A 17,917-nucleotide genomic window follows, 5' to 3' on the forward strand; every position below is an offset into this window, starting at 1 on the left:
GACTGTGCCGCGCAGAGCCAGGCCAGCCAGGAAACAGCCCCCCCCCACACACACACAGCTAGAGACCATGCACACACGCACATGCACACACACACACGCTGGGCCAGCCAGGAAAACAGCTACACACACCCACACACCCCGCCCGGGGAACCAGCTATCTACACACACACACAGCAGAGACCGACGGTGTCACAGGAAGCCGAGTCTGACCGTGGGCAGGTGCCCAGGTCACTGTCCATCGGATCACGTGCTTCAGGGTGGCTGTTTCCCGCAGGAAGGAGGCTTGGCCTCTACCCGGCTCTGGCAGCCTCGCAGGAGGCCCCAGGCGTGGGGCAGCTGCCTCCCTCCGGGAAGTGCTGGACTCGCTCTGTCCTGGCAGAGTGAGGAGGATCCCATGGGAATACAAACCACCCTCCCGGGAGTCCTGATGGGCACTCTGGGAAGCACCTCAGCGCTCAACTTTCAGACGCTCTGCGAGCGAGGCAGGTGCACCAGACTGAACCCCAGGAGGCGGCTGATTGGCCAACGACGGCCATCGCACCTGCGGGAACTACACACCGCAGGTAGGTGCAAACTCCTCCACGTGTTCTCGCTGACTGTGCGATCGGAGGCCTCAAGTTGTACAAATAAAACGTGCCGTGTTTGCTGGATGCTTTCATGAATACAGCCCCAAGGATCTGAGAGCCCTGCCTGTGTTTTATGCAAACTGGGTACAAAATGTTCCCGCATCAGGGCAAACACACCTTAAGCTTCCATTTCACTATGGTTGAAACAATCCAGAAACTCCATTTTATTTTATATATTTACATTTTTATTAGAATTCTTCAGAACTGTGAACAATTGGACAACACATCAGGGAAAAAAAAAAGACAAAACACCAATAACCGCTCGGGTCGCACCGCTTACATATTTACACATAAAGTTACTGTATATATAAAAAATATTTTCAAGGACTCGTGGGCTTGGGAATATTCAAAAGACATTATTGCTACATTTCAATATTTACAGAAAAAGCCATAAAATAATTTCAAACATTAAAGCCACTTCAAAGAAACATCTGATGTAAAAAAAAATTATAAAAATATAAACTTTCAAGAATATCCAAGACAAAACTCTCAGTGAAGTGCCCCTGAAGTACCTAGACATCTACCACGAGCCACTCACTGATTTCCTTCCCATAATCCAAGTCGACAGGAACGCAAAGCAATGGTTTTCAGACAAATTTGGCCAACGGCGGCGATCTCCTATGTGACAACGCAACCCCAGAACCGGCTGGCTTTGGACAGGTGCGAGAGCATGGAACTCCAGTGCAAATGGTCACCGCCACGGCCACAGCGCTCGGGCTGTGGCCCAAGGAACGCAAGAGCGCAGAAGAAACCCTGAAGACAGCATGCCTAAGCCTAAGCCTAAACCCAAACCTAAACCTGGCCGCCCGCCTCTTACGCTGGGCAATGAGAAGAAAAGAAAGGACAGACAGTAAACTACAAGAACAACATCCAGGCTGTAGCCTACAGGGCAACATTGAAATACGTGTGCATGGTAAGCATGGGGACAGATGCTGGGGACACCCCGTGGCCTGCCTGCCGCCGGAAGCTTTGGGGGAGTCGTGGCAGCAACATGGACGCTGAGCACTGGGCCCCGTCCCTGGTGCTGGAGGACCGAGGCCCCTGGGACTCGGGGTGAGGACACCACCCCCAATATTCGGCTAAACCCACTCATACACACATACACACACACACACAGCCACAGATACTGGCCTGACGCTCAGGACACACCTGCCGTGGAACTGAACCCCACTTGTGCTTCCTGCCACGCGAGAGCCCACGCGAAGGCAGCACCGTCTTCCCGCACCATCACCCTCTTTGGCAAATGACATCAAATCCATCAATTGGGCAGCTGGGCGTCGCCCCACAGAACCAGGGAGCAAGTTCGTTTGCTGGCCGCGAAGACTACCGACTGCGCCTGGCAGGTGCACCTTTCTCCCCATGGAACAAAGACTGGGAACTGTTTGCTTGACACCTAGGAGGCCCTGAATGTGCCCTGCACGGGGAGGACGTGACAGAAGCCAGACCCGCGGGCCCCCGGGGCACGGACACACACAAGGCCACCTCCCTCTCCGCCAACGTGCGGGGACAAGCTAGGTCAGCTGAGCCAGAGCCCGGGCAGCGTCTGCAGCGTCAAACACCAGATTCCCAAAGCCCAACACTCCTGCCCCCAGCCTTCCTGCTCACGGTGCTGCACGGCCACCAAGGGGCTTGTGCTTGGCGTCTCTTCTCATGGCGCCCCCGCGTCATGGCGGACTCTGCCGGCGACTGGAATGTGACAACTACTGCTTATCAAATCCAACTCCCCACCGCGCTAGGAGGACAGAACCCGGCAAGTCTCGGAAAGGACTCAGGGCCCTGGGCTTGTCCTGCCCGCCGGGTGCCCGGTCACACTTTTTCTGTGTCCTGTAGGAGCTACTCTGCTATCGGGAATATGTACAGTTCGAACCTTTGCAAGGGGGTGGTGGCCGAGGGGGGCGGCCCCAGCAGCCACGGAAGTGTGCTCACTGAGAAGGGATTACGGGGGCCCCCACCCCGGAGGAAGCCGGAGCCCGAGGCCCCTCCCTGCAGGGGAGGCCCGGGCCGGGGGCCCTGCTCAGTCTTCATGCACGAGCAGGGGCTGCGTGGAGGAGGCGCTGCTGCCCACGGAATTGACGCGCACCGAGTGGTCCACGGCGGGGTGCGCGGGGTTGGGGCTGCTGTTGGACACGTTGGAGTAAACCTGGGGGGAAAAAGCCCAGGTCAGTGAGGGGTCCCTGCGACCACGGGTACACCCACAGCCTCGGGCCAGCACACAGCCAGCCGCTTTACAAAACGCCAGCTTTGTCTGACCCCGCACTCTGCCAGGGTCCTCACTGCACCCAAGATGTGGTGGCCAAACAGGCACACGGCCAGCTTGCTGTCCTGGTGGACACAGCGGGACCAAGCACCATCTAACCCACGGAGAAATCCCCACGGCCGGCGCTGGCCCACGGCCCTTCCAGGCATTGTCGAGAATCAAAGCGGCTCCAAAGCCCTGAGCCGGGGCCGGCGCTGTGGCATAGCGGGTTAAGCCTCCACCTGTGGCATCAGCATCCCATATGGGCGCTGGTTCGAGTCCCAGCTGCTCCACTTCCGATCCACCTCCCTGCTAATGTGCCTGGGAAACCAGAAGAAGATGGCCCAAGTGCTTGGGCCCTGCACCCACGTGGGAGACCCAAAAGAAGCTTCTGGCTTTGGCCTGGCCCAGCCCCAGCCACTGCAGCCATTTAGGGAGTGAACCAGCAAACGGAAGACCTCTGTCTCTCCCTCTTCCCCCACCGAGGATGAACCCAGGGACCCCGTGACCAGCCCTCGGGGCAGGGGAGGAAACACAGTGAACCCCGACGGGAGCTTGAACCTCCACGGCTCAGGCACACCTGCCCCTGCTCACCACGCACCCACGGAGACTCAGAGCAGGGGGTGAGCAGTGAGGATAGGTTTCCGGTGCTGTCCTCGCCCATGAAGCCCCGGGCCGCCTGCTGGGGGGGTGGGGGACTCACGTGGTGGGTGCTCTTGGAGATCTGTGTCTCGATGAGCTGTACGATCTGCTTGAACGTCGGCCTTTTCAGCGGGTCAGCGTCCCAGCAAGTCTTCATGATGTCATACCTGCCGGGGGAGGGGCCTTCACCACCACTCCCCGCCGCTCCCACCTGGCCACAGCCGCACGCCGGCTACAAGCCCTCCCCGCCCCCGCCGGCTTGCTCTCCTCGCGGAGAGATGGCAAAGGGCCCGCTTACATTTCAGCAGGTGCGTGCTCAGGGCTCAGCATCCGGAAGCCCTCCTTGATCATCTTGTAGAACTTGGAGTCCACTGGCATCCCGGGGTAGGGGCTGCTGCCTGCGGCACACACGGCGGGCGGGGGGTCCACGCTCGTCAGAGCGGGGCGGGGTCCTCCCCAACCCTCCCACCCCTGACCCGGGGTGTGGTTACCTAAGGAGAACAGCTCCCACAGGAAGATGCCGTAGGACCAGACGTCGCTCTCAAACGTGTACACGCAGTTGAAGATGCTCTCCGGGGCCATCCACTTCACGGGGAGCCGGGCCTGTGGCGCAAACACAGCCGGCCCAGCCGGGTTGACTACCGAGCTCAAAATCACCCACTTGAGGCCACCCCGGCTGACGAACTTCCGGGACCTCCGACCTATATAGCCACCACCTGCACCGGAACAGGCAGCCACGTGTCTGTCCTCTCCACTGGGGACGAGGACACCGAGTCCACGCAGCACGGCTGTTAAGGCCACAGGGTCAGAAGCACACAGGTGTGGGTTCTGCTCCTGGCTGCCCCTGGCCCTGAGCGATGTCCCCAAGCCCTGCGCCCCTCTCCTCCTGCAGTAGAGAAAGGTGGCCACCTCTGCCCACAGCTGGGGCCACCCTGGAAGCTGTGTGGCAGCTTTGGGAAAACCTCAGAACACGGCCGTGAGGGCTGGTGAGCAGCCGGCGGTCACCTCAGACCCCAAGGATAGGGGCCATCGGTAGGAGGGCACAAGGAAGAGGACCTGCGTCCCTCTGACTCCCTGCCTGTCCACCTCATCCTGGGATTTGTCACACGCAGGCTCACCCACGCCGGAAGTCACCCAGGTACTGAAAATCGAGCCCCCGTCAAACAAAATCAATGCTTGGAGTTTGGTGGGATAAAGGAGACGGGGCGAGACCCGATGCGTTAGGATCTGAAAACTCGCCTGCCCGGAACTGCTCGCCGACGGGGCGAGGCTGCCACCCGTCCAACCTCGCTCCTCCCTCTCCCGGCCACGTCAGGTCCAGAAAAGGCTAAGCCAATCCGTCCTGGACTCCATTTAGGACTGAGAACTGGAAAGGCAGCATGTTCTCATTTCAAAGTTATTTTTGTGGCTACAAGAGGGGAAGAAGTGGGCACTCAGCACACAGGTCACGGTGCCGCTTGGGACACCTGCAACCCACATCAGCGTGCCTGGGGCTAATTCCAGCGGCTCTAACCCGAGACCGGTGGCCATCTTGGATCCAGAGGCCTTGGAGCTTGGGTGGGAAAAGAAAGCACGCTGGCTACCACTCACTTCTGGGTGGGTTTGGCAGTCACTTGAATGGCCCCACGGGAGTACCAGCAGAACGTGTGCCTGTGCCACCCGTGAACAACCACAAACATCCCCTTACTCCTCTCCGGGGGCTCCCAGCCGTCTCTAAATCTTACAGCCCTCGCCACCTTGAAATTACTCTGCCTGCTTCCTTCTAAGTTCACAGTGTTTTGTATTTGAAGAAGAGAGATCCCATGTGCTGGTTCACCCCCCAAACGCCCCCACAGCTGGGCCCAGAACACACGCCAGGCCTCCCCTGGTGGGCCGGAGCCCGCTCACTTGCCCACGACAGCTTGTCTCCCAAGGTTCCTGTAGCAGGAAGCTGGAGCCTGGATCCGGGGCTGGGAACTGAACCCAGGACATGCGCGTCTTAACCACTCGCTAAGGGTCTACTCCTACAGAAGCTTCTAGAACCACAGCTACTGTCGAAGCACCTGTGTCGACTGAGCACAACTGCGCTTTATGATTCTGATACCTGCACTTCGGCACGGCTGCTTCTCTCGGGTACCCTACGCGCCTGCTCCGTGCCCACCGCACCGTGTTCTGACGAGGGGTCTGCGCGTGCCCCCAGACCCTGCACGGGGTCACGGCATAGACGTGACCAAGAGCTCGGGCCTTCCAAGACCCCCACACGACTCGCATTACCCGACTTCCTGTGCGTTTAGGTGTGAACTGAATTCCCTCGCCTCTAGGGAGCTGCTCTGGGTTCAAAACCTGGGTCAGGAGAGACCCAGCGACATTTTTGCAGACCCATAGCCAGTGCAAGCTACAACGGAGAAGCAGCGGTAATGAACGGGGGAAATACCGCATCAACACGAGACCCCCCCTCCAGGAAGAATCGCAGACCATCAAAGCGGCCTGGGCGACAGGCCTGGAGGAGAACGGGCCCGTGCCGGGGGGCTGCCAGGCCGGTGGGCACAGCCCTGGCACCAGGGGCTCTGGCTGCAGCCTCCTTGTCCAGCAGCTGCCTTAGAATTCTCGGATTTCCCCAGCTTGGAAAAATGGACCGACGCGGCACCTGGGTCACGATTTTGTTGGGAGAATACAATGAAATGAAGCACTCAGAAAAATTCACCACTCTACCAACCCAGGTGCGGTAACAGCCAACACTCTACGGGGCTAACTCTCTACAGGACTGTAGACCGCGATCCTTTCCACACAGGTCAATCTCCAAAAAAAAAAAAAAAAAAAAAAAATTCTCCTGCTGTGACCTTCAAGTCTACATTTGTTACACCTGGCCAAGACCAGGGTCATTGCTATTCTCGTGCGACCGTGAAAAGCAAAGCTCTCTCTGTTTCCGGCCATGCCCCGTGACTACACAATCAGAATTCGGAACTCTGACCAGGCGTCAGCCACAGCATGGGATGCAGGTTGGCCTGGAGCGCATCTCATCCGAGCGCTCAAACGCAGGCTGTCTGGGGCAGGATTTGCGGAGAGAGAATCCCAGCAAATCGGTTCTTGTCACGACCGCGTACTCACGTTTCCTTTAACCACATAGTTGGAGTCGCTCTTGATGTCTCGGGCGAGGCCAAAGTCGCAGATCTTGGTGATGCGCCCGTGGGTAAGGAGGATGTTCCTGGCGGCCAGGTCTCTGTGAATACACTGCCCAGGGCGGGGAGAAAAGCAAACTGCTGACGGCGGTTTTATGGTGGCCCGCCTGCCACCATAAAAACCCAACGCGTTTGTTCTGCGCGGAGAGAGCATTTGCCAAGAACCCCAAGCAAAATGGCACCCCGGGGGTCTCATGTTCTCGGGACTAGCATCGCTTCCAACCCGTTCTGGCAAATGCTTTCCCCTTCTCGGGATGGCAAGACCAAGACGTTCATCCCCAGGAAAACCCAGCGGGAATCGGGGCCCCATCGTCAGTCTAAAGCCGCAAGCTGGTTTGTACACACCTCCTTCAATGTCTGTTCCAAAGAGATCTTAAAACGACTTTGCGGCCTCAGCCTGACACCTCCCAGGGCCCCCGAAGGTCTTTATTTCAGCCATCCGGGATCCTCTTTTGGTTTGGTAATTGTTTGCAAATGTCACCAGAGATGCTGGGAACCTCCCACTCTGGTTAGTTGCTCTCTGGGGGAGCTCCCTGCATCCTGCCACGGTGCCTGCTCCTTGTTTGGATTCCTCTCCCCTCTCTCTCCCCCCTCCCCCACCCCCATCCCTGTCCTGTCCCACAGTCATCAACCTCTGACCCCTTCTCTCCCACCACTCTGCGAGCCACGCAGGGAACGCGTGAGGCCTGGCCACACGAGGGGGCGGCATCCCCTGCCTACTGCTGATAAAATGATCGTGGGTCTACTTCCTGGGGGCCCCTCCTGCATCCCCCCAAAGCCAGGAATCCTCCCCGAACTCGCTGCGCCTAAGAGAATGTTCTCGGGAAGCTCGCTTCGGCAGTTTGCACTTTAGAGCTTCACAGATCAGTTGGAACAAAAGGGTCCGAGCTCCCTCTGCGTTTGGCTCCCAGGCCTCCCGTGACACCGCACGCTAACGAGGGCTCGCGAGACTCAGCGCCGCTTACGTTCTTGGAGGCGAGGAAAGCCATGCCCTTGGCCACCTGGTAGGAAAAGCTCAACAAGTCTTCCAGGTCCAGGGCCAGCTCGTCGTCCTCCAGGACGGCGGGCGTCACGTCTCGCTCTATGTAGGAGCCTGTTGGTGAGAGAGGGCTCTCCTTAGCAATAAAACCCGAGTTAGGAAAACACACGACGGCAGCCACCAGTCCGCGGGTGAGGCCCCACAGGGCCTGTGAAGGCGTCTGGTCTGGCCCCGCCCCCAAGGCAACCACAGGTGGGGCTCAAAGCTCAGTGACCCGAGGGCCAGTGTTGTGGCCCAGTGGGCAAAGCTGCTGCCTGTGGTGCCCGCATCCCATATGGCTGCCGGTTCGAGTCCTGGCTGCTCCACTTCCCATCCTGCTCCCTGCTAACGTGCCCAGCAAAGCAGTAGAAGATGGCCCAGGTCCCTGGGCCCCTGCACCCATGTGGGAGACCTGGAAGAAGTTCCTGGCTCCTTGTTTCAGCCTGTCCAGCCCTGGCCATTGCAGCCATGTGGGGAGTAAAGCAGCGGATGGCCGGTCTCTATCTTTGACTTTCAAATAAATAAGTTTTTAAAAAAATTCAGTAAATGCAGGGCAGGCTAACTTTTAGGCTGGTAATGTTGTATGGCCCACGGATGATGTCATAAATATCCAAGTACCCTGGCAGAGAAAGGGGCCCCCCAGCCCCGGTCCGCCCCGAAGCCCGGTCAGGAACACACTGAAGTGCATGTGCAGGTGGCGACGCCACCTTGGCCCACAAGGGGACGTTCAACAAGCCAGGCTTGGGCTACACAAGCCTTGTGGGAGACCGATGGTGGCTTCCTTCCAAAATCTCACACCTACAACTACGCACTCTGCCCGCTTGTTTACTTACACACACACTTTACAATAAGCTGATCAAGTACACACACACGCACTCTGGCCTCGAACACCTGCCCTGGCATAAAGGATGCTGGGAGTGACGTCACCCACCACCAGTGAGGTCTACAGGGGATGACATCCTTGGAGAAAGAAATGGCTTTGACGTTTTACAATTGCACTGCGTTATCGGAGAGGGACGGGGCGGTGCCCATTTGCTGTTTCACCACTCCAAGCCCCCACAGCGGCTGGGACTGGGCTGGTCCCATAGCCAGCAGCCAGCTGCTCGATCCACGTCTCCTACGTGGCAGCAGGAGCCCAGCTGCCTGAACCACCGCCGCCGTCTCCCCAGGTCTGCAGCAGTCAGAGCCAGGACTCAGAGCCAGGCACTGACGTGGGGGGTGGCGGCGCTAACCACTGGGCTGAACGCCCTCTCCCAGGAACCCACCGACTCTGGCTGATCGTCTTCTGTCTGCCTTGGTGGGGACGACGTAGGAGACGCCGGGTTTCATGTCCATGTACTCGTTGGTGCTGTCACTGCTGGGAAAGGGGACACACGTCAGGCCCGGGGACTGATTTTATCACAGAATGTGGAAAACCTCCCTTCCGTGTCCCATCTAACGCCGCGGGTGTCCACGGGAAACAGGGCACAAACACGTGTCCCCCATGGCGAGACACACACAAAGCACAAGAGCTTCCAAGACCTGTTCCGGGGGGAGGCAGAGGGCGCGAACACAAGGCGTCTGTGGGAGAAACCCAGCGCGGTTCAGACGACCGCCAGTAATCTGGACGGTTTCCTGAACCATCTGGCCCTCTCGAATCGGCACCATTTGGCTGGAGATTCTTCAAGGTTCCTAGTACTTCCCGCTTCTCATTAGCATAGGGGCACCATGACAACAGGCTCCCTCGGAGCGCCACGCTTCCAGCCCCAGATGGGATGGCGCAGCACGGAGCGCGCCACGCAGGCCAAGCATGGAGGCCACCATCCCGGGGAGCGGGAGGACAGGCGGGAGATGGAGTGATGGGTTCCAGGCCCACGCGTGGACTTCGTCAGGACCCCGCCCGTGCGTGGACGTGAAAACGCTCCTGCGCCAAAGGAAGCCACCCTTTCCAATCCGCCTCCCACGGGCCTTGGCTCGGGTGCCCATGGCGATGCCGGGAGGGGGTTTCCAAAGGAAGGCACAGGGGCTCGGTTCTGCCAAGCCAGGGCACAGACTCAGGGGAAACCGGTACCAGGGGGCCTGGGCAGTGTTTCGCTGCCTCGTTAAACCACCCGAGTCCGCAAGGATCAAACAAACCAATACCAAAACAAAAAAACAGAAAAACCAACGAGCCACTGGGGCTCTGGACTCGAGCCAAAGCCACGGAAAACGGCTTCAGGAGGGAGTGGCCTGTCAGCAGTGTCTGCGGGTGCCATCGCGTTCGCTGTCAACCCAGCCGTTTCTCCTTAAGGAAACCCAGAGCCCTTCACACGTCACTCAAACTCATGCTATCCAAGGTGCGAGAGGCAGGTGCAGTTTTCCAATGGGCTGGGGCAGCTCCGCCTTTTTACAGCGTGGCGAGCTCCAGGCGGGGGCCGAGGTGCACGGGGCCGGCTTGAGGGCGATGCCGGGAAGTGGACGTGGAGAGAGGGGGGAGATGGCGGGAAGTGGACATGGAGAGAGGGGCTCGGTGCCCCATGCTGCTCTGCTGCAGGCCCAGGCTTTAACACGTCCCCTGGGAGCAGCGCCCCCTGTAGGCTCGGGGGCGTCAGGGCAAGTGCACCCAGGAACCGAGCCAAGCTAGGAGAACCAGGCCTAGAACCCACACAGGCTCACAGAGCAAAGTTCAGGAAAAAAGGAAAGATGTATTTAAAAAAAAAAAAAAAAAGAGCCGAACTCTTAAGGTGATCGTGCTTTGCACCTTTCAAACACCACTGAACTTTCTAAACCGGTCATCACGGTTAAATAATCTAATAATTTCGATTTCGCACCTCCGGGTACCTCAGTGCGTTTTCTCAAGAATCAGCCTGGATTGCGAACGCTAAGCACCCGTCCGGCTGCGACGCTGCAAGGCGGCCTTACCAGGACGGCTCCTTGGACTGCAGGAGGTTCTTGTAGAGGGCGGCTTCCCCGTGGTCCTCCTGCTTGGAGCAGATGAACGAATCCCGCTTTCTCCGCAGGAAGTTCAGGAGGTCCCCGTAGCAGCAGTACTCTGTGATGACCAGGGTGGGCCCTGCAAGCACAGGACAGGGGCTGAGGAAGAGTGGGCTGCGCCCCGGGGGACCCCGCCTCTGCCGGCACCCATGGCCAGCTCCGGGCGGGGGCGGCAGTGGGGGCCCACGTGGTCCCCACACGATCACAGCAGCTCGGGGAGCAAAGCCCAACAGGCAAGGCCCTCTTCCCCCACCCCCGCACCCCGCCCAAGCGAGCTCAGTGCTCGGGGCCCAAGGTCCTGTGGCTCTCAGGCCTCCCACGCGGGTCCCCGGATGTACGTGTACAGGGAGGGCTCCTGCCCTCGCTGGGGCAGCCGGCGGGGCAGAGTGGGAATGGCCACCCTGGAGTGAGCCACACTCTGAACACCGCCGCTGGCAGAGCGCTGGGTGCCCAGAACGCCTCCAGCTGTGGTCCTCACGTGGCAGGCAGCTAACTAGCGTGGGTGGATGCAGCTCACCCAGGACTCCTGACACCTGTGGGGCCTGGGTGGACGTCACCGCGGGCCTCTCCACACCTGCGGGGGCAGCTCCTCCCAACAGACCCCGGGGCCTGCTGTAGACCGCCCGGATGGGACCCTCCACGGGGCTGCCGACTCTGCAGAAGCGACCCGGCATCGGAGAACTGGGAGAGCAGGGAGCGCGGGCCCGTTCAAAATGCGGGTGTAGACAGAAGTACTAGCCCGATGACCAAACACGGCCCAGCAACAGGCAAGGCTGCAGGACTCCCAGAGCCTTCCCTCGGGTCGCCCGGACACAGTCCAGATGTTCGTGCCGGGGCCGCGTGGCGCTGGCATCCCCGACTGGAGTCCCGGCTGTCCCATTTCCCACCCAGCTCCCTGCTATGGCCTGGCCTGGCCTGGCAAGGAAGCGGATGGTGCCTGGGCCCCTGCACCCATGTGGCAGACCCGGCTGAAGCGCCTGGCTCCTGGTTTCATCTAGAGCAGCCCTGGCTTCCATAGGCACCTGGGGAGTAACCCAGAAGGCAGGAGCTCTCTCACCTCCTTTTTCTGCCACTTTAAATCATTAATACAACTGATGGGACGTACGAGGGCACTTCAAAATGTTTGCAGAAAAAGGTTTCTTTTGGTATGGAACATTTAGAGTTCACGCTTCCCTTCCCATCGTGGTACATTTTCCAGACTTTTCAAAGACCCCTTGAATGAAGTTCGAAATTTTTGGTGGGGCCAGTACTGTGGGGTAGCAGGTAAAGTCACTGCCTGTGACACTGGCATCGCAAACGGGCACCGGCTCGAGTCCCGGCTGCTCCTCTCCCACTCCAGCTCTCTGGGAAAGCAGCAGAAGATGGCTCAAGTGCTTGGGCCCCTGAACCCACGTGGGAGACCAGGATGAAGCTCCTGGCTCCGGCCTGGCCCAGCCCAGGCCGTGGTGGCCATCTGGGGAGTGAACCAGCAGACGGAACATCTCTCTCTCTTTGACTTTCACATAAATCAATCTTAAAAAAGAAATTTCTTTAGCATCGAAATGACCTCATCTTCCGGCTGTCCTTCCCACACCCTTCTTGGAGCGGGGTGACCACCACCCTGGGTCCTGGGCTGTGCGCCCCAGGGCAGCCTCGGCCTGCGTGGAGCAGGAACACGCCACGAGCAGCTTCTAAATGGGCCTGGTCCGATCCTCCTGGAAGGCCGGATCCTCCTGCCGCAGGGCGAGGCAGGTGGGTGGGTGGGCAGGCGGGCGGGTGTGGCTGTACCTCCGACGGTGCAGGCTCCCAGGAGGTTCACGATGTTCATGTGGTTCCCCAGGTAGCTCAGCACCTTGAGCTCAGACATGAGGGCTTCCCGCTCCGTCAGATGGGCGCTCGCTGGAACGAAAAACGCCTGCTTGCGGCCAGGCCCACGGCTGGCGGCCCCCGGAGCCCAGCACACGCGGGGGCTTACGTTTCAGCATCTTCACGGCGACGGTCATGGCCGCGTCCGACTTGATCAGCCCGTAGGCTGTGGCCTCCACCACCTTCCCGAAGGCGCCGGCACCCAGGGTCTTCCCTGCGACAGGAACGGGACGGATGGGGACAGGGTCAGTGGTGGGGGCGGGGGCGGGCAGGGCTGCACACGGGCGCAACGCCGCTGTGCCACCCCCATCGGGTGGGCAGCAGCCACAGCAGCCACCTGAGTTCCCTAAAGTGGCCGTCAGGTGCACGCGGACGGGTGGCGCGGAAAGCCCCCCGGCGCCCACTGACCAAAGCTCAGCCGGTTCCTGGGGAACTCCCACTTGTGGTCGTAGGGAAGCTGCGTCGGGTCGATGTACACGTAGCTGTTGCCGTTGATCTCCTCCACCACCTTCCACTGCACCTCGTACATGGGCTTCTGCAGGGACAGGGGCCGCAGGTGAGCGGCTGGTCTGCCGCCGCCGTGCCGCCGCCCCGCCCCGCCCCAGGCACAGACAGGCGGGCGCTCACCTGCAAGTACTTGTAGGTGAGGACCATGACTATGATGCACATGACGCCGGCCGTCACCACGAACCCCACCAGCAGAGGTGTGAACAGGGTGTGCGCCTGGATCTGCTCTGGGGTGCGAGAGAAATGGGGGGGGGGTCACACCCTGGCCCCGGACGGCGCCCTGGACACGCCACTGTCCTAGACATGGACCCTGGCCTCGGCGACGCCCCTCCCTTGCTACTCACACCCATCTTTCCGGTGCCTCCACACTAGATGGCTGTGGGCGGGGGAGAGCTCTCTGCAGCCCAAGAGCACATCCCTGCTGCTTAGCAACCAACAGCAACGCCTGGATGCATCTTGTGCCCCCACCTCCCGGCATGGACATGATGGCTCGGGACCACACAAGCCCCTTCCCCGCGTTTCTCCAACCCTGGGAGAACACAGCTCCCTGGCACGAGACTTTGCCAACTGGCAAGAACAAACACCAGGGCCCTACCAGCCGGGGCGCCCAGCCTCTCTGCCCCACAGCTGGGTGCCCACACTCAAGACCTGCTGGAGGGGCTCATGGCTGGGGAGCTTCCTAACACAACCTCCCAAGACACCGCCGACACTCTGACGTCCAGAGACAGCGTCTGGCAGAGCGTCAAAGTGACTGCTGTTAAATCACTGAGGTTTTAAATTGAATCCAAGGTTTCAGCGGAGCCCATTCTGCCTAGGCAGAAAGTGACTGCATGTGGTGTAGAAGGTTAAGCCTCCACCTGCAGCGCTGGTTCGAGTCCCAGCTGCTCCTCTTCCAATCCAACTCTCTGCTGTGGCCTGGGAAAGCAGTAGAAGATGGCCCTAGTGCTTGGGCCCCTGCACCTGCGTGGGAGATCCAGAAGAAGCTCCTGGCTCCTGGCTTTGGATTGGTCCAGCTCTAGCCATTGGGACCATTTGGGGAGTGAACCAGCAGATGGAAGACCTCTCTCCCTCTCTCTCTCTGCCTCTCTACCTCTACCTCTTGAGTAAATAAATAAAATCTTTTAAAAAAAAGTAAGTAAAGATAAAAGTGATTGCATTCCCCTTTTTTTCTCTGCCCATCTTAACGGAGTCAGCTGCAAATATACAGTTACATAAAGACACACACACACACACACACACGCACATATGTGAGTGCGTATATAACGGCATGGTAAAATCGACCGAGGGAAAACGACAGCTCGATGACGATGCGGTGGGATGGGTGTTATCAATCACATGGCCAGTGGGAACGGACTGAACAGAGCGTGAGCAATCCCCTGAAATTGGATTAAAGAGGAGTATACCTTTGCTGTTACCTTTAAGGGCAAAGTTGAAGTAGGCGGAGCTCTGGCCCGCCTCGTTGGACGCCCTGCACTCCACCGTGCCGTTGTGCTTGAAGGCGCTCGAGTCGATGGCGCTCTGGACCACCGGCTTCCCGAAGGGCTGCTCCGACGCGTTCTGGACCTGCACAGCCACTGGCCACACGGGCGCCGAGCACCTGCGGGCCGGAGCAGAGCCCCGCGGCCTGCGGTCAGCGAGTACGGAGCGGGCGGGAAAGGGGAGGCAGGCTTCGGAGTTTGGCACGGGCCACAATCCGACTCCCACTCCCACTCCCGCTCTGTCCATGTCTGCCCAGTCCCGTGGACGCCCCGAGACTCACCCGGGGCAGCTGCTAACGCCCCCGTCAGGTGTGGGGGGATTACTGAACCGGCTGCCATGGGAGAGACCCTCGTGGGCCAGCACAGCAAGGAAGGGGTGTGAACGGTGGAGAAGGGGCACAGGGTGCTGGCACCCAAGACGGGGCAGAGCCGACCACCCGACTCTCAACGCCTCCAGCCCCTCGTGTGCTGGCTGCTCCGTCCGCCCGACCACCCGCACAGCCAGAGTGGCTGCGACATGGGCCTCCACCCATCTGTGCTAAGAGACTCGAGGCAGGGGGCTTGCTTCCCCAGGGACCTGGGACCCTCTTTATATCGGTCACGGCCGTGTCCCCCGGCTGGCCGTGGTGACCGGGGCCCCGAGAAGCACCCGCGAGGCACCCGGTTCCAGCTGTGCCCTTCTCAGGGAGACCCCGTTGCAAAGCTTGCGGATGCCATCCAGACTTTTTGGCAACTTGGCAATTAACTTGGGAGGTAATTTGTTCATGGTAATGACAGCCACATTTCCCACACACATTACCTCCTGTGTGCAGAATGGAAATCTAATTACCCTGTCCTGGAAAATCGCTTTATCTACCTGCAGGCTAGAAATTGCATGATAAATCCAAAAAGATAACCACCCAAACAGACAAGTCGTTCAGTAATCATTTTTTAGCAAACAAAATTAATGTCGACCGAGAAAAATACAGCCATTATCCCCTCTCTGAAAAGGCACATGGAGAGGAAAAAAAAAAATCAAAACAAAGCTTTAAAAAAAAAAAACATCTGAAACGCGTTTGGATTTGAACTGAATGGCTGTCCAAGAGTCAGCCTCTCACCTCTGCTCGGTTCCCAGACAGAAATACCAGTCTATGGTGGGCTCCGGGAACCCTGCTGCTTCACACTGGAGCACCCCGTTCACCAGTCTTTTGGAAGTCAGGATCTTCGGTTTCGCTGCAGGGAGAGAAACGGCCAGGTCAGACTGCTGGAAACCTCGCTCGGAGCCGAGGAACCTCCCGGGCTGCAAGGGCGCCCCAGGGGCCACAGGCTCAAGGCGGAGGGCACGGCATGGACAAGCGGATGCCAGGGTCCAGCCAAGACACATATCCCACCCGCAGCTGCCCGGCCCGCAGGGAAGGAGCCCTGGGACCTGTGAGCCCGGTGGTGGCTGACGTGGAGGCAGGGGGACCCTGGGCTAGCGGTCACTTCCGGGAAGGGGAGCGGAAAGGCTGTCTCTAAGCAAGACCTGGGGATCCCTAACCGTCCCAAGGATAGACATCTGTCTGCTCCAAGGATTCCCGCCAGTGGGGTGTCAAGCGGGTGCACCTGTCACGGGGTTTAAGTCATTGCGGGAACTGGAAGAGATGAGGGAGTTGTTGTAACAGGAACAGAACAGCGCTGCTCTCTCTTCTTGGGAGTGGCGCCGATATTGACAGGAGAAACACTGAACGCGCCAATCTGTATTTCAAATGCAGAGCACGGGCGGGCAATCAGCCCCCGAATTCTATTCATCCGCACGTCTGAACCCGGCTACGGACACCGAGAACGAACAGGGCACCAGCGGGGGTGCTCTCACCCGACGTCTGTGCCGCTGCAATCATCAACGACCGTCAGCAACTTCAAATTCCTGCCGTTACTCAAGTGGCGGAGGATGAACCTGGGCGCGGCTGCTCCAAGGTCCCAGCCCTTTGAGGAAGCCCAACTCGCCCTGAAGTGTCCGGATGGAGGGGTAGGGGGTCTCAGCCTGCACCCCTGGGGCGCCCATGGATTGGGCACAAGGGACACGTGTGCCGGCCCCCACGCCTGCCCGCCCTCTGCCCTCGGTCACACGGCTGAACCTCTCTCCCGAAGCCTGCTTCCTCGGGGACAACAGTGCCCGGCTCACAGCAGACGCTGGGGCGGCCGCGTGAACAGCACAGAGCACGCCAAGACCGAGGCGCAGCCGGAAACCAACCCGCTGAATCCGTTATGGTCGCCGACCCCTCCCTGTGCACCAAGTCTGCGGTAGCTCAGGCTAACTGTGTTTGTCCGAGATCACTATTCGCCCAGAGGCAGAGCGCCCCATCCAGACCTCCCCCGTGGGCGGCAGGGGGGCCGTTCACGCGTGCCCCCCAGGATGTGAATCAACAGGCAGCTGGAACCAGTTCTGGACTCGGGGTAGTCCGACGGCCGACGAGGGGGCCGCGGCCGTGGGCCAAACGCTCACCCCTGATTGGCGTTTCCCGAAGACAGCGAGGTGACGTGTCAGGGTGTCGACCTGCCGTCCTCGAGCCCCCGCGAGTGGACGCGGTAGGGAGGAGACACGGAGTGATCAGAGGCCTGGGAGGCTTCGCCGCCTTCAGCAAGGGAACATGGACAAGTGACATCTCTGGAGAGCCACTGGCCGGGATCAGTGTCCACGCTCACGGCCCCCACCTGCCACTCAGCCTGGCCCTGCTGATGGGCAGGCGCTAGGCTCTCTCACACACACACACACACCGGCCAGTCTCCAAAGCCATGTCAAGGTGGGAGCAGCCTTGAGCCTGCTCCAATGCCAGCTTCACAAACAGAGCAAGACGACGAGCCATCCTCTCGCGAAAGCATCCATCTGGCATGCTTCACTTAATTACCACGGGCAGCCGTGTGGACGCACTGAGAAGTAGGACACAGCCCGGGGAGACGGTGGACCCTTGGGAGACTGCTGGTGCCATACTCTGCGTCTCCCTGGCTCGTTGAAGAGTCACCTCCCTTGCTGAGCCACTCCCAACTCCCCGAGGCTGGTCAGGGGTCTCCTCTCCCGGTTCCTGTAGCACAGAGCGCCTGACCCTGTGCTGCCAGATCCCAGGCTGCCTCCTCCATCGGACTGTCCCTTCTCCAGAGCAGGTGCATTGTCTCGCCAGCCCTCCCTCTGACTGTGGGACCCACTGCAGACACCCAGTCACATGCAAGCCACAAGACGGGGTCGGGAGAGCAGCCTGAAGGGGGCTTTCCGGGGGAGGGGACACTCCTGCCACCACTTCGCAACAGAATATTAACCCTTGTGGATGGGGCCGGCGTAGTGGGTAAAGCTGCCGCCTGCAGTGCCAGCATCCCATATGGGCACCGTTTCGAGGCCCAGCTGCTCCACTTCCAATCCAGCTCTCTGCTGTGGCCTGGGAAAGCAGTAGAAGATGACCCAAGTCCTTGGACCCCTGCACCTGCATAGGAGACCTGGAAGA

At 59.7% G+C, this 17,917-nt stretch overlaps 1 protein-coding gene across 2 annotated transcripts in view; it reads right to left on the reverse strand.

Annotated features, from left to right (window-relative positions):
- Positions 1–864: 864 nt before the first annotated feature.
- Positions 865–17,917, reverse strand: part of KIT (KIT proto-oncogene, receptor tyrosine kinase) — a 68,963-nt gene continuing 51,910 nt past the window's right edge. The window contains exons 8-21 of one of the 2 annotated variants that reach the window (XM_062199297.1): positions 15,560–15,674; positions 14,400–14,581; positions 13,105–13,211; positions 12,886–13,012; positions 12,587–12,691; positions 12,400–12,510; positions 10,561–10,711; positions 8,946–9,037; positions 7,628–7,755; positions 6,592–6,714; positions 3,996–4,107; positions 3,803–3,902; positions 3,566–3,671; positions 865–2,766 (exon numbers count right to left, since the gene is read on the reverse strand). In XM_062199297.1, the coding sequence (XP_062055281.1) occupies positions 2,641–2,766; positions 3,566–3,671; positions 3,803–3,902; positions 3,996–4,107; positions 6,592–6,714; positions 7,628–7,755; positions 8,946–9,037; positions 10,561–10,711; positions 12,400–12,510; positions 12,587–12,691; positions 12,886–13,012; positions 13,105–13,211; positions 14,400–14,581; positions 15,560–15,674 (1,685 nt within the window). In that variant the 3' untranslated portion in view covers positions 865–2,640. Of the gene's footprint in view, positions 2,767–3,565; positions 3,672–3,802; positions 3,903–3,995; positions 4,108–6,591; positions 6,715–7,627; positions 7,756–8,945; positions 9,038–10,560; positions 10,712–12,399; positions 12,511–12,586; positions 12,692–12,885; positions 13,013–13,104; positions 13,212–14,387; positions 14,582–15,559; positions 15,675–17,917 lie in introns of both variants that reach the window. The other variant, XM_062199296.1, reaches the window with a different exon arrangement.

This window comes from Lepus europaeus, chromosome 8, assembly GCF_033115175.1.
Source record: "Lepus europaeus isolate LE1 chromosome 8, mLepTim1.pri, whole genome shotgun sequence".
Classification (NCBI taxonomy): domain Eukaryota; kingdom Metazoa; phylum Chordata; class Mammalia; order Lagomorpha; family Leporidae; genus Lepus; species Lepus europaeus.